Genomic DNA, 13904 nt, shown 5'->3' on the forward strand with positions numbered 1-13904 from the left:
CTCTGCCAAGGCGTGTAGGATTCATCATGCTGGAAGAGCTCTGATGATTTTAGATCTTGAGCAGCCAGCTTCCTCCCTTTTGGTAAAAAAAGTTCCAATCTTGGGGATCCATGGAGGGTGGGGTCTCTACAGCCTATGCCACTCTTGGGAGAGCCGCCTCTGACATGGGAGAAGAAGATAGGATGTCTCCAGAGGATGGTGATCAGTGTGGTGAAGAGCCTGGAAATCATATCAGAAGAGAAGGATCTCAAGAAGAACGACCTTGGGGAGATAAATGTCAGCTGTCTTCAAGTTTTGGAAGGTCTGTTGTATAGAAGAAGGACAAGACATGGGCTTGCTCCAGAGGGAGGCACAGGGAGTGATGGGGGCAAATCACTGGGTGACAAATTTTAGCTTACTATAAAGACCATTGAATGAGGAGCACTGTGCAACAATACAATAGGTTGGGCTGGGCTGGGCTGCCTTGGCATAAGACATTGAGCTCTCCAGCCCAGTCCTGGCATCTTTGGGCAGAGGCTGCAGAGGAAGGTCCCTGCAGGAGGCTGGAGCAGCTGGCCTCTGCGATGTGGCATCTCTGTCCCTCTGCCACGTTGTTTCCTATGCCTGCGATGTCCTTCTTGCTATTCAGTTCCTATCCATCCGTTAAGGCCCAGCTCCTATGGCCCCTCTCTAAAAAGCTGGCCGAGCTTCTACCCAGTCAGCAGTAACATCCCTCCTCAGACCATCCAACATTTCCTTTACTCTCTCTACTTGGTTTAGGGGTTGCCTTTGGCTTCATTCATTCATTTGTACCCACCGCTTACAGGTTCAAAACCAAATCACTTAGCATGGCACTCAAAACCCTGTAGAATCTCCACATCCTGCCTTTCTAGCCATCTCCTCCACAAATCCTCCATTTCATAGCAAAACTGATGAACTTCCTATTCCCTGAGCAACCCATGATCATTTCTTCCTGCCTTAATGTACCCCATTTCCCCCTTTGAAATGATCCCCCCTTCTCTCTCTGTACATGAATTTTAGACATTCTCCAAGGCTCAGAGAAGGCCCTGAGGAAAGGCCAATCTCCTTGTGGGGCCCCCAAATCACAAGGACAGTGACCTCAGCCCTGCCTGGTTCCTGGGGGAGGTAAAATTCATGCTCGCTCATTAATGATGGTGAAAGAAGACTGTGAGGCAGCAGCTTTTATAGCTGTGCCTTGACTGGGAATTCATATGTTCCTAAGTTCTGCCTTCTCCAGGCCCCAGGAATCCCTCTAGGCCTGTCTGTTCTCCTCAGCCAGTACTTGTCATTTTAATCTTTTTGCTTATTTTGTATTCCCAACAAAACTCTGCATTCCTAAAAGACATCCCTTTAGGATGTTTTGGATATAGGTAGGTGGCAGTGGACAGAGACCTGGGTCCGGACTCAGGGAGAACTGTATTCAAATTCAGTCTCAGATACTTACTAGCTGTGCAGCCCTGGCAAAGTCACTGAACTTCTGTCTACCTCAGTTTCCTCAGCTGTAAAATGAGGATAATAACACCACCTAACTCCCAGGGTTTTCATGAGGATCAAATGAGAATGTTGAGTTTCTTAGCACAGGGCCTAGCACATAGTAGGTACTCATTTCTTTCCTCCTTTTCCTCCCTATGCCCTGCCTAGCATCATGTACAGAACACGTGTTCAGTAAACCCTTGTTGACTAAAGCACCAATACCTTTATTTCATCCATAGTAGAAGGTCACCCCAAGCAGAACTCTGGGGAGCCTAGCACAGAGCTGTTGGGGGCTTCTCGGGGTTACTCTGCAGGACAATGCACTTTGTACATGTCTGCTTGCCAGGACAATGACTGGGATATTCACCCAGAAAGAAAGAAAGGGGGGGGTGGTGGTGGCAAAAATTCCAAGACACAGAGCCTCCATTTAAATGCAATCCAGATGTTGGAGATGGTACAGACCCCTAAGAAGCCATAAACAGCTCCTGGGAGAGCACATTGGCTCTTTAGTGTTTCCAAATGTATATCATATAATTACCGTAATCCATGCACAATAATGAACTCAGACTGGGCTCTGTGATAGAAATGTGCTAATTGGATTTAAAATATCTGTCAATCTACTTGAAAATAAATAGTTCTCAGCAACCGAGGTTTTCTGTTTTGTTTTCTTTTAAATCCCTAATTGTCAATGCCATGGAACCTTGCCATGTACCTTTTACCTTTGTTTACCCACGCAGAGGGCCCCATGAGGTGTTTTAGCACCAGCTCAGCATCTTACCTGCTCCAGGCTTTCAAGGTCAGCTCGGAAACCTGAGAAGAGAGGGACCTCCAGAACAGCCATGTTTGAGGATCCAGAATGAAGCCACCTTCCCAAGAAAAAGAAAAATATATTTAGGATCAAATGTCTCCACAAACAGCGATTAGGCACTTGTTGGTTTCCTGTTCTTTGACATCAAATGCTGTACAGATAACACCATTAAAGCTTTTTTCATAGTAAAAAAAAAAAAAAAAGGCAGCCATATTACTTAGTGGATAGAGTGCTGGGCCAGGAGTCAGAAGACCTGAGTTCAAATCTGACCTCAGATACTTACTAGCTGTATGACCTTAGGCAAGTTACTTCACCTCGGTTTGCCTTAATCCTTAATCCACAGTATGGTCCATGGGGTCAAGAAGAGTTAGATATAGTGAACAACAAAAATGCATAAAAAACACAAAACTTAAATAAAACTAGAAAAAAAAAGTGAAGGAAGTCAGGTTCTCAAGATTATGGAAATTTGGGCTGTGATTCAGGCCCAGTGATCCAAAGATAGGCCAACAGCTCCTGAGGTTAGAGATTTGCTCAAAGTATCCATTTCTCTGTCATCAATTCCCAAACTGAAATCCAAACCAGGTAGAGGACAGAAAAAGAAGGAAAACTCTTTATTAGGGAACTATTGGGAGATATCCCAGGAGGGGGAAAGAGGGAGAGATTGGGTATATTGTACAGACTTGGAAGTCCCAGAATCTCAGAATTTTTAGACTTGGAAGCTACCCTAGTAGTCATCTAGTCTGGTCCATACCTCAAAAACAATCCACATTTCAACATATCCAATGAGTGGTCATCTAGCTTCTGCCTGAAAAACTCCAGTGAAGGCCAAAGTACTGAGGGAAGGGAAGGCGTGGGAATGAGCATCTATATAATGGCTACTATGTGCCAGGTTCTGTGCTAAATATTCTTTTTAAAGCAAATATCTTGTTGGATCTGTCTCTTCAGGCAACTCCTTTTTATTTTTGGACAGTTCCAATTGTTAGGGAGTTAGTCCTGACATAAAATCTAATTCTGCTTCTTTTCGACTTCTGGCTGTGGGTCCTGTTTCTTCCCTTTGCGGATCAAAAAGAATAAATCTAATCTGTCTTCCACATGGTCCCTTCAAATGTCTCCTCCCCACCAGATATTCTCTTTTCTAGGCTAAACCTCTCTGGTCTCTTTAATTAATCCTCATATGACATGGGCTCAAGGCCTTTCCACATCCTGGTGACCCTAATTCTCCAGCTTATCAATATCCTTTCTAAACTGTGGCACCCAGACCTGAACACAGTACTCCAGATGAGGTCTGAGCATGGCAGAGCACAGAAAGACCACCACATTTTTATTCCTCAAAGGTTTGACTCCCTCAGTGTAAACTAAGATCACATTAGTGTTTCTGGTCATTTTATCACATTACTGACACATTGGACTTGCAGTCCACTACAACCTCCAGATCTTTTTCATGAAAACAATTTGATTTAACCATGTAACTAATGCTTTGTGAAGTCAGTTTTTTTTTTAGTCTAAGTATAATACTTTATATTTATCTGAACTGAGTTTCATCTTAGTAGATTCAGCTCAGTGTTCTGGCCTGAAGAGATCTTTACGCATTGTGTCGTCTGCATTATGAGTCTGTCATCTGGTGTATTCGCTGTCCATTCTAGCCTGATGTCATTCGCTATTTTGATAATCATGTCTACTACGCCATTATCCTGGTCATTGATAAAAAATGTGAAATGGAACAGGACAAGCAGAGATCCTTGAGGTCCTCCACTGCAGACCACTCTTCAAAGTTGACATCAAATTATTGACTACTCTTGAAATTGAGTGATTCAACCAATTCCAAATCTATATAATTATACTATTGTCTAGTCCACATCTCCTAGTCTTCTCCATAAGAATGGCATGAAAAATGAGGGGAGGAGATTGTCTCTTATTAGAGATAATTTGGGGCTTAACTTAAGCTCCGAGCAGTTAGTTAGCATGGTGTGGTGGAGAGAACTCTGAAGTAGGAGTCAGGAGACCTCATTCAAAGTTCCAGCTCTTCTACTAATAAGGCTGTGGGACTTTGGAAAAATTGGTTTTCCTCCCTGGGAGGAAATTGAAAAATGAAGGGATTAGAGTATATTTAATCCAACAAACACTTAATGCCTCCTATGGGTTAAGCACTGTGTTGCTCATTGGAGTAAATGGAGTAAAGACCAAAACAGTCTGTTCTTAAGGAGCCTGTATTTTGGTAGAGGCTAGTTCTCTTCCAGTTCCAACACTCTGGGCACTGTATCCTAAGTATCCCCGCAGCTTTGGCATTCTAGATTCTAAGTTCCTTTCTGGCCTCGACATTCCTTTTTATAGGGGTCCTTCCAGTTTTGACATTTTATGTTCTATGTTTTCAGGTCCCTTAGAAGACTGCTGATCTGTCCTAAGGTTCTTTTTGGCTGTAACGTTGAGTCTACGAGGATGATACTGAATCTTTAAAGTGCTGACAAGCTCTTTCCCCTGTTGCCTATAAATGAAGGTGTAAGGTAATTAGGTACACAGGGGAGAATGGAAAGAATAAGCAGTTTCAGGACAGAATCCATGAAGAGGCCTGGAAAACGTCACTCCTGTCACTGACTCAGGCTGTTCTTCTCTCTGGCAACTGGCAGGATCTGAAACTTGTTCTCTCCAAGAGCTCTTGAACAGTCTGACTGGCCCTCAAGACTGGCTCTGCCCATTGGCACCTTTCAGTCTCCAAGTAGCTGGCTCTATGTGTACCCACCCACGTGATCCCAGCATCAGTACAGGAAAGGGAATCAACTCCTTCATTTTTCAGAGGAGTAAAAGGTTCAGGGAGCCATTGGTAAGCGTAGCTTGTATTCCAAGGTTCTTGTAGCTAGAGGAGTGATTTAGAGTAACAGCAGTCACCAAATGCTTTTGAAAAGGCCCAGGGAGCTGGGCTGGGGGTAGCCTGACTCTCTCAGCGCTGAGGCTGAGGTCTCTGGGGCACTGCTGCCTTCCTTGAAGAGGCCTATAACCCAGGTGGCTGCCTTGCAGCAATGAAGGCTTTCCACAGTTATTTCCATAACTTCTGCCATGGGAATTGCCAGAGTGAAGACAGAGGTTTGAGACGAAGCCCGGCTCAGGCAGATTGATGGCTTGTGAGAAGAAGGCGGGGAAAAAGGGCAAAGGAAGCCATATATTTTCTTTAATTGAACACACTTTTTCTTCTATTTCAAACTGTATTTGTCTCTAACTCCTTGAATAGTCTGTTAGATCTAGAAAGGACTTCAGAACGTAGAATATGGAATGTCAGGGCCCTTAGAAAAGACAGTGTCAAAGCTGGGAGGGCCCTTAAGAATATAAAGTGTCAGAGCTGGGAGGGATCTTGGAAGACAGACAGAATTTTGGAGCTGTAAAGGACTTTGGATGATAGATGACAGAATGTCAGAACTTTGAACATAGAACATAAGATCTCAAAGCTGCAAGGAACCTTAAGCACAGAGAAGAGAACTGACTTACCCAAGATCACACAGCTAATCAATAAAACAACAGAGAGAAGATAGATATGATATGCGCATATGTTTTTCCTGATTGAATTAATAAATGAATGGATGAATTTGTTAGCGTCTCTTTTCAGCCTGTTCTGCCAAATGAACCATTTTCAAGTTAATGGTGTGCCAGAAAGAACTCTGGATGGAGTCAAGATTTCTGGGTTCTAGCCCCTACTTTTGTACAAGATGCTTAACTTTTTTCACTCTCAGATTCTTTCTCTATAAAATAAATTTGTAGGAATAGACAAATTCTTAATTTTCTTCAGTTCTAACACTCTATGTTCAAAGGTCCTTTCATGGACAGGAATAGTTAGGACAGAACACAAGTGGTTAATAGGGAGATGAAGTAAAAAAAAAGTGAAGTGATAATAAGATTTGACTGAATCCAAACTACATAGAACAAATCCCCTTAATAAAAGGATTTGTTCTATAAAACTTGGACTCAGTCAAGAGGCCGCACCTGAGGACCTAGAAAGGTACACGTGGCCTCGAGGTCCCAGGTTCCCCACCCCTGCTCTGAGTGTATCCCCCCCGCTTGCTTTTCCATTAGACTCCCATCCAAGTTTTCATTACCCTTGCTTTGCCACCAATGTTTGTTTCCTCCTTTGACCCAACTTCTCAAAAGTGAGCATGCTCAATGCTGGTCATTATAACTTGTAGACAGAAGTGCATGAACAATGAATAAATGAAAGTTTGTGTCTATTAGTTAAAAGATTCCTGCTTGGTAATAAATTTGTGAAAATCAGAATCCTTCTCATTTGGCTGGTGCCTTAGCACTGCCTAATTTGGAGCATTGCTGATTCTATATCTGTCTGATTTCTTCCAGGTTTTCTGATGATCCCTCACTTCCAGCCCTGGGGAGCTCCTTACCTGGTGCATATTTCCAGGATCACTTTGTACTCTTGGTGGTCTTGATCAGATGCTGGGTCATCATCATCTACAAGGGATAAATCCCTTTGAGGGCCTTCCAGCTTCTTTGCTGGAGAGGCCAATCCAAGTGGGGGCTGAAAGCGGTGCCTCTCAGTTTTGGGTTCCTTGAGGTTCACAAAGAGCTGGAAAGCTGGCTTAGCAACTGGGTCAGGCACATTATAGGTAACATCAATCTGTACCAGCAAAGAAAATATATCATTTAGCCATCAAGAGCTCTGTGTGGAGTCGGGGTAGCCTGCATTTAATGTGACCCCAGAGTCATGGACACATGGCATCTCAGAACTCCTACCTAAGGAATGAATTCTCTGTGGTGCCTCTTTGACAAGAACTTATCCAATCTCTGCTGGAAAATCTCCTGTGATTCACTAATGAAGCCTGTTCCATTTTTGGACAGTTCTAATTTCTGCCTCCAAACAACTTCCCTTGGTTTTAGTCTTTTGCTCTGGAGTCATTTAAAAACAAATCCAGCTTCTTGTCCACAGAGGAAGTCTTCTCTAGGTAAGCAGCCTGAGCTCCTTCAGTTGAATGAGTGTTGGGGGAGGGAGGCAGAGGCTCCCAGCCTATTTTTCCATCACAGTCTCCTACTACTCTTCTATAGAACACCACTTCAGCCAGACTGGGCACATCATTTCTGGAAGATTCTTGTACTCTCCCATCCCTGTCTCTGCCATTCCAGCAAGCTGAGGATTTCTTCTTCTATTTTTTTTTTTTTAATCTCGGCAAATCCTGCCCATCTTTTAAGGCCAAGATCAAAGCTTACCTTCTTTCATGACATTCTCTCCCACTAGTGATAACTGTATCAATAGCTTATATGAATATAATGTTTTCAAGTTTACAAAGTACTTTCCTCATCACAACCCTGGGAAAGAGCAAGTATTATTACCGTCATTTATAAAACGAGGAAACTGAAATTCATAGAGGTAAAGTGATTTATCCAAGATCCCACAGTTAATAGGAGTCTGAACCAGGATTGGAAGATCCCTAAGGAGATCCCACCCATTGCTTCCTGAGGTTGTATACTCTCTCTTTGGACAGCTCTAATGATTTGAAAGTTTCTCCTTAAATTGAACCCCTTCATACTTTCATCTAGGGGTGCTAGCTCAGTTTTCTAGGGTCATGTAGAACAGGTAATACATTCTTCCTCCCATTTCAAATGCCTAAGGTCAGTAATCCTCTTTTTCAGGGTAAACATCTTCAGTTCCTTCAATGAATTTTCCCTAAAAAAGGTGCTGACCTGAGTGGAGGAGGACTGTCTCCTCCTACAGCCTGCCCCTTCCTCAATGCAACCCAAGGGCTCACGGTTTTGGCTGCTGATTCACACTGAGCTTGAAGTTGTTACTCAGAAAACTTCAGCTCAAGCAATCAAGAGCTTTTGTCAGATAAACCATGAACCATGTTTCCCACCTTAGACTTGTGAAGTTGACCTTTGAAACCAACTGTGACTTCTTATTTTTTTTATATAACATATATTATACGTATAACATAGAAGTTCATCTTCATTTCTGTCCCGTGTTCTAGGACACACATTTAGGACATATTCTAGGAAATGTTCTAGGAAAGAGTGGAAATTCTCAAACCCTTTTACTTTTTCTCTATCTGCTGTGTTTATCTTTGAAAGCAGGGCTACCCCCAGGGAAAGGAAAGTCTGGGTCCCTGAACTTTGTAGGTATGTATGTGGGAAGAAACAGTATTTGTTAAACAGTTACTGTGTGCCTGGCCCTGTGCTAAGCACCAGAGGTACAAATACAAGCAAAAAGGCAGACAGTCTGCTCTCCAGGAGCTTATATTGTAATTGGGGAAGGTAACATGCAAAAGAGAGTCCAATGGGACCTTGGGTTGCATTGAAGGTACCCTTTATGGGGACAGGATTTTGAAGTCTAGAAAGTCAGGAGAGTCCAGTCTGGCTCTCTACATGGTAGTGTAGAAAAACTGCTGAACTCAGAGCTGGGAGAGACCAGGTTTTCAACCTTGGGATACTTAGTAGCTGTGAGATCTTGGGTACATCCTTTTACCTCATTTTACAAATCAGGTAGTAAGTAATAACATACATATTCTCTTTCCTACAGCGTTGTTATGAGGAAAGTGCTTTGCAAACTTTCAAGTGTTATATTAATTTAAGCTATAACTGATGTTACCATTAGAGAGAATTTCATGGAAGAAGGCGACCCTTGATCTTGGCATGATTTGCAGAGACTGAGAGAAGATGGGAAGAAAGAATTCTAGGCTTGCTGGCATGGTAGGAGCATAAACAGAGACAGGGGAGTACAAGGCATGTTCCTGAAATGGAAAGACCGGTCTGGACAGATGAGGAAACAGAACTACAGGTGAAGTGATTACTCCTAAGACTACTTGGGCTTCAACTCCCACTAGGATGATGCCAATTCAAGGTCAATGAAGTTCTGTTTTTACCCAATGTGCAGGTGACTAGGAGCTTCAGTTAGAAAGACTTGAGGGGCTCATCAGCAGACAAATAAATGGCCACTTTCTGACGGTGAATGGAGTGGGTTGTCCATGACCATGGACACTTCAATTCAACATTTTCTAGAGTTACAGAATATATGGGAAGAGTCAATCTTATCAAGAATCCCATTTATGAGTTCCTCAGCAAGTGGTCATTCATCTATCCATCCATCCATCCACCCATTCTCAACTTGAAGAACTCCAGTGAGGGAGAACTTACTATCTCCCAGGAAGCCTAGTCCTTTTGGGAGATAATCCTAATTATTAGGTTTTTATTCAGATTTTATTTTATTTATTATTAGTTTTTTTCCTTCTATCAAAGTTACATCTGCCTCTATCCATTTTTTACCCATTGTACCCATAGCTCTTGCTGCCAAGCAGAAAAAAATCTAAGCTCAAGACAGCAGCTCTTTTTAACGTCAAGATAAAGTATTATATCCCCCCTGAATCTTTTCTTCTCTTCCCTAGTTACTTCAGTCAGTCCTCTAGACTGCTCACTGCCCTGGCTGCCTTCTTCAGGAAGCTCTCCAGCTTTCAGTGTCGTTCATAAAATACTGGTTGCATGTTGCAAACTAAATAATCCCTTTGCTCCAACTACTACTACCCTCTTAAAGGGCTAGAATTTAAGAGTATCTCACAGGACCAAGCTGTGAAAGTGGACACAGGACATTATTTTGAACCATAAAGCTAAGAAAATAGAGGGTGAAAAGTTTTATTTCAAAGTATAATTATAATACAATTTTTGTGTCAGTTGATGTGCCTGGCCTCTGTCATATTAACGTGGCTTATGATAGCCTTAGTATTTTTGGCTGCCATGTCATCCCGTTGACATCTCTTGGGTTTGCAATCCACTAAAGCCCCCAGTTTTATGCTACATACAAAGCCTCAGACTCAGTGGGTAATACAAAAGCAAACTAGAAACCAGCTGATCTAGTTGAGAACAAAGATATTGACCTTCCAGCTGGTAGTGTGGTGACTGGCATGGAGCCATGCACATTCTGTCTGGGGCCCCGTTGTGGACAAAGTATACTTCGGCGATTTATTTATTTTTGGTGCAGGGAGTTACCAGTCAGTATGTGCGTACTAGGGGGAAAGAGAACTTGATTAGCTTTGAATTGGCAAGGCTGCCATCATCCTAGAAGTTCCTAGAAAACAGTGAAGCCTGCAGTAATAACTACCAGTTGTCCTTAAAGAAAACTGACAATCCACAGCTCTGCTAGAAAGTGGGACATGGAGAGATAGAGGGAGGGGGGAACGAGGAAGAGAGAGAAGGAGAAACATACACACACACACACACACACACACAGAGGTCTCAGCTTCTTTTTCTCACCTGCATCAGGCAGCAGCCTTCTCCCTTGGCGCTAACAAAGAGTCCCGTGGGAATACTAGGTATCTGCAGAAGAAAGAGAAAACATGACCTATGATTCTTAAGAGACACAGGAAAACACATTCCATGTAAAGACTCAGGGCCTATCTGACCCTGCGTGTAGTTATCACAGCCAGCTATGTGCCAATATTCCCCATCAAAAAGCCTCCAGCACCCTCTGTGATGAACGATGCAACCATAATTATGTCATCTTTAATTTATAAGTCATGTGTGTCCACGCCTAGGGAAGGGCCTTGGAGAGAGTAGCTCCCAAGGTTTTGTGCATTATCGAACTTAGCCTTGCCCTGACACAGGAGACGTTCCTTAGAGCTAGGACCTGGGCTGCTTCCCATAATCCTTCTTCAGGGAATTCACACCCACCAGCTGAGAACAGCATTTTCTTCCTCATGGCTGCAGTGTGAACGGAACGTACCACCGCTGTCTGCAGGACCTTCTGGTTGGACTTGTTCAGTTCGAATGTCTCCTGGTAGTCTAAGTTAGTTGATGCCAGAGAAATGGTGAGGTTGACTCCTCCAATGTAAGACAGGATAGCATATTCAGCCAGGGCCTGCAGGGCCACACATGTGTCCTATGAAACACAGATCAAGTTCACAGTAAAATGAAAGAGCTTCATGATCTTTTTTCAAACTTCCCAGGTAGTATGACAGTAATTATGGCAAAAAGACAATGGAAACAGGAGATGCTTGATAAATGTGCCATGAAAGACTGATATCTAGAATATTTTATAATCTTATTTCCACTTGTACCAGGGGACAAAATCTCTCTGCATCCCTCAGAAACTCCCAAAGAGAAGAGTGCCATAGGTCTGTTATAGGCAGGCTTGGGGCATAATACTCCGTAAGTTATGAGCTTCCCACAGCTGAGGCGGCACAGTATAATAACACTCCAATCTGTGTATGCCAGATGGATCATCTTGGCCATGTGTCTTGACTTCACTCTCAGACATGGGAGCTCTAAGAGATTCCCAGCTCAGTAACTGAGAAGTGATGTCACAGCCCCCAAAGAAGAGGAGGACGTGGGCTGCACGAAAGAGAAGCAGAGTAGGGGTGCTGAGGACGGGGAGGGGAAGAGCCCCACAGTCTTCTGCCAATCTGGGCTGTTCTATTCAGTGATAGGATCACATTGTGGAAGAGACTGGAAGAAGGACTAGGAAAGTGAGGACACTAGAAACCATGTCATTTGCTGACTGTTTGAAGGAGCTGAGATTGCTTAAGAAGATGACAAATACAGACTCTCAGGATAAAGAAAGATTCAACTTATTCTGCACGGTCCCAGAGGACAGAAGTAGGAGCAAAGTAAAAATGTTGCTGAGAGACCAATTTCAGCTTGATGTAAAACTAAATTTCCAAACAGTTAGAACTGTCTAAAAGCCCACCAGAGTCACTTTATTCAAGCAGCTAGGTGGCACAGTACATAGAGCGCTGGTCCTGGAGTCAGGAAGATCTGAGTTCAAATCTGGCCTCAGATACTTAATAGCTGTGTGACCCCGGACAAGTCCCTTCATCCTGTTTGCCTCTGTATCCTCATCTGTAAAATAAACTGGAGAAGGAAATGGCAAACCACTCCAGTATCTTTGCCAAGAAAACCCCCAATGGGATCATGAAGAGTTGGACATAACTGAAATGACTGAACAACAGAACCTTCTGGGGAGGTAATGAGCTCCCCACTATTAAAGGCTTTTAAGCAGAAGCTGAAGCTTAGAATTTATATTCTAAGCATAAATAAAGTATTCCTGGTTAGACTGGGATTGGACTAGAAGAACGCTGAGCCTCTCTGATTCTAGATGTACCATAGGGATAATAGTAATACTCCCCACTTTATGGGGTTGGGGATAAGATCACATAAGTTTCAGAGATGATAGGGACCTTAGAGCTCATCTAGTTCAAGACCCCTTTCATTTGACAGATGAGGACACTGAATCCTAGAGAGGTTAACTCACACCCCAATCCTCTAACTCCCAGTCCAGAGCTCCTTCCAGGCTTCCTGCTTGTGAAAGTGCTCAGAAAACCATAACCAGGAGCCATTCTGGTCATTCCAAACAGACCCACCTGTGTGGATGAGAACCCCCCAAGGGCATTTCTTTGCTGAGATAGCCACTTCACCACTGGCAGTGCAGATGCCACGTCTCCCAGAAGCGTGTAGGTCAGTAAGGCATAGGCTGTCATCTCTACTTCAGCTGAAATAACTGAAAGAGAGGGAGCTACTAAGTAGAGGAGGGAATTACCACCACCCCCCCCTCCCCACAAAAAAAGCAGAAACTCCCTTGCAGGTGGTTTCACAAAGGCAGAGATTCTGGGTGATTTGGATAAAGACTCAGTGATAAGCAAGGATAAAAAATGCACATTGTTGTCCCAGCTATGGAAACACACACACAAGACATCTGAGAATACCAGTACCTGATTGAGAAAGTCCATCATTAAAACCCATAAATGTGTCCTCATCTGTAACAAGTGTTCCTGTTAAGCTCCAATGTGTGAATCCATCTGGAATTATAAAACACTGATGTTAAAAGATTAGATAAAAAGCTAACCAAGGTCCCAGAGTCCTAGAATCTCAGGGTTCGGAGGGATGTCAGAGGGTAACTGGTACAACTACAACAACCGAAGACCTCCACAACCAGGGTATTCAGCTGTCCATCTGGCCTACTACCCTGCTTATCCCCATCTGAACCAGCACTACCAGAACAGATTGTCAAAAATATGTCCTCAGTACCTGAATGAAGCAATCCACTCATTTTTGAATGCTCACCCTGGGGTTTTTACTGTTCATCAGAACAGTAAAGTCAGCACTAGGTCAACTATTCCAGTATGCCTAGTCAGCCCCTGACCATGACACCAGACAGTGTTTCAACCAAACTACCCTGGTAGTCCCTGAGTGAGGTAATCCACTTGACCTTACAACTCCTGTGCTAGGAAGGGGCTGTACTGATTAGCGAACAAGTGACCCTTTGACTGAATCCAAACTTCACAGAACAAATTTGTTCTGTGATTCAGTCAAAAGGCCTCCCTTGAGGACCTAGAGGGCCACATGTGGCCTCAAGGCCTCAGGTTCCCCACCCCTGCCTTAAACCCTCCATATGTAAAATCAAACTCATCACTGTGACTCTAGACTTTCCTATCCTCCCCACTTCCTTATTTCTGTTGAGAATACCACCATCTTCTCTGATGCCCAGAACTATAACCTCAGAGTCATTTTCTCACTTACCCCAAAATCAATCATCTTGTCAAGCCTACCCTGTCTGACATCATTTTGTGACCATCCAAAACCTCAGCCTCCTGTAGTCTGACTTCCAACCAAACCACTAGATTAAGAGGCAGTATGGCATTTATTGACCAGA

General features: G+C 43.4%; 1 protein-coding gene across 2 annotated transcripts in view; it reads right to left on the minus strand.

Moving 5' to 3' along the window:
• The window catches only part of CPAMD8 (C3 and PZP like alpha-2-macroglobulin domain containing 8), a 150925-nt gene that overhangs the window by 19095 nt on the left and 117926 nt on the right, over positions 1-13904 (minus strand). For both annotated transcript variants that reach the window (XM_072601274.1, XM_072601272.1), the window contains exons 31-36: positions 12964-13050; positions 12616-12752; positions 10980-11135; positions 10511-10573; positions 6661-6893; positions 2252-2339 (exon numbers count right to left, since the gene is read on the minus strand). In XM_072601274.1, coding sequence (XP_072457375.1) covers positions 2252-2339; positions 6661-6893; positions 10511-10573; positions 10980-11135; positions 12616-12752; positions 12964-13050 — 764 coding nt within the window. The remainder of the gene's footprint in view (positions 1-2251; positions 2340-6660; positions 6894-10510; positions 10574-10979; positions 11136-12615; positions 12753-12963; positions 13051-13904) is intronic.

This window comes from Notamacropus eugenii, chromosome 4 (assembly GCF_028372415.1).
Source record: "Notamacropus eugenii isolate mMacEug1 chromosome 4, mMacEug1.pri_v2, whole genome shotgun sequence".
Lineage (NCBI taxonomy): Eukaryota > Metazoa > Chordata > Mammalia > Diprotodontia > Macropodidae > Notamacropus > Notamacropus eugenii.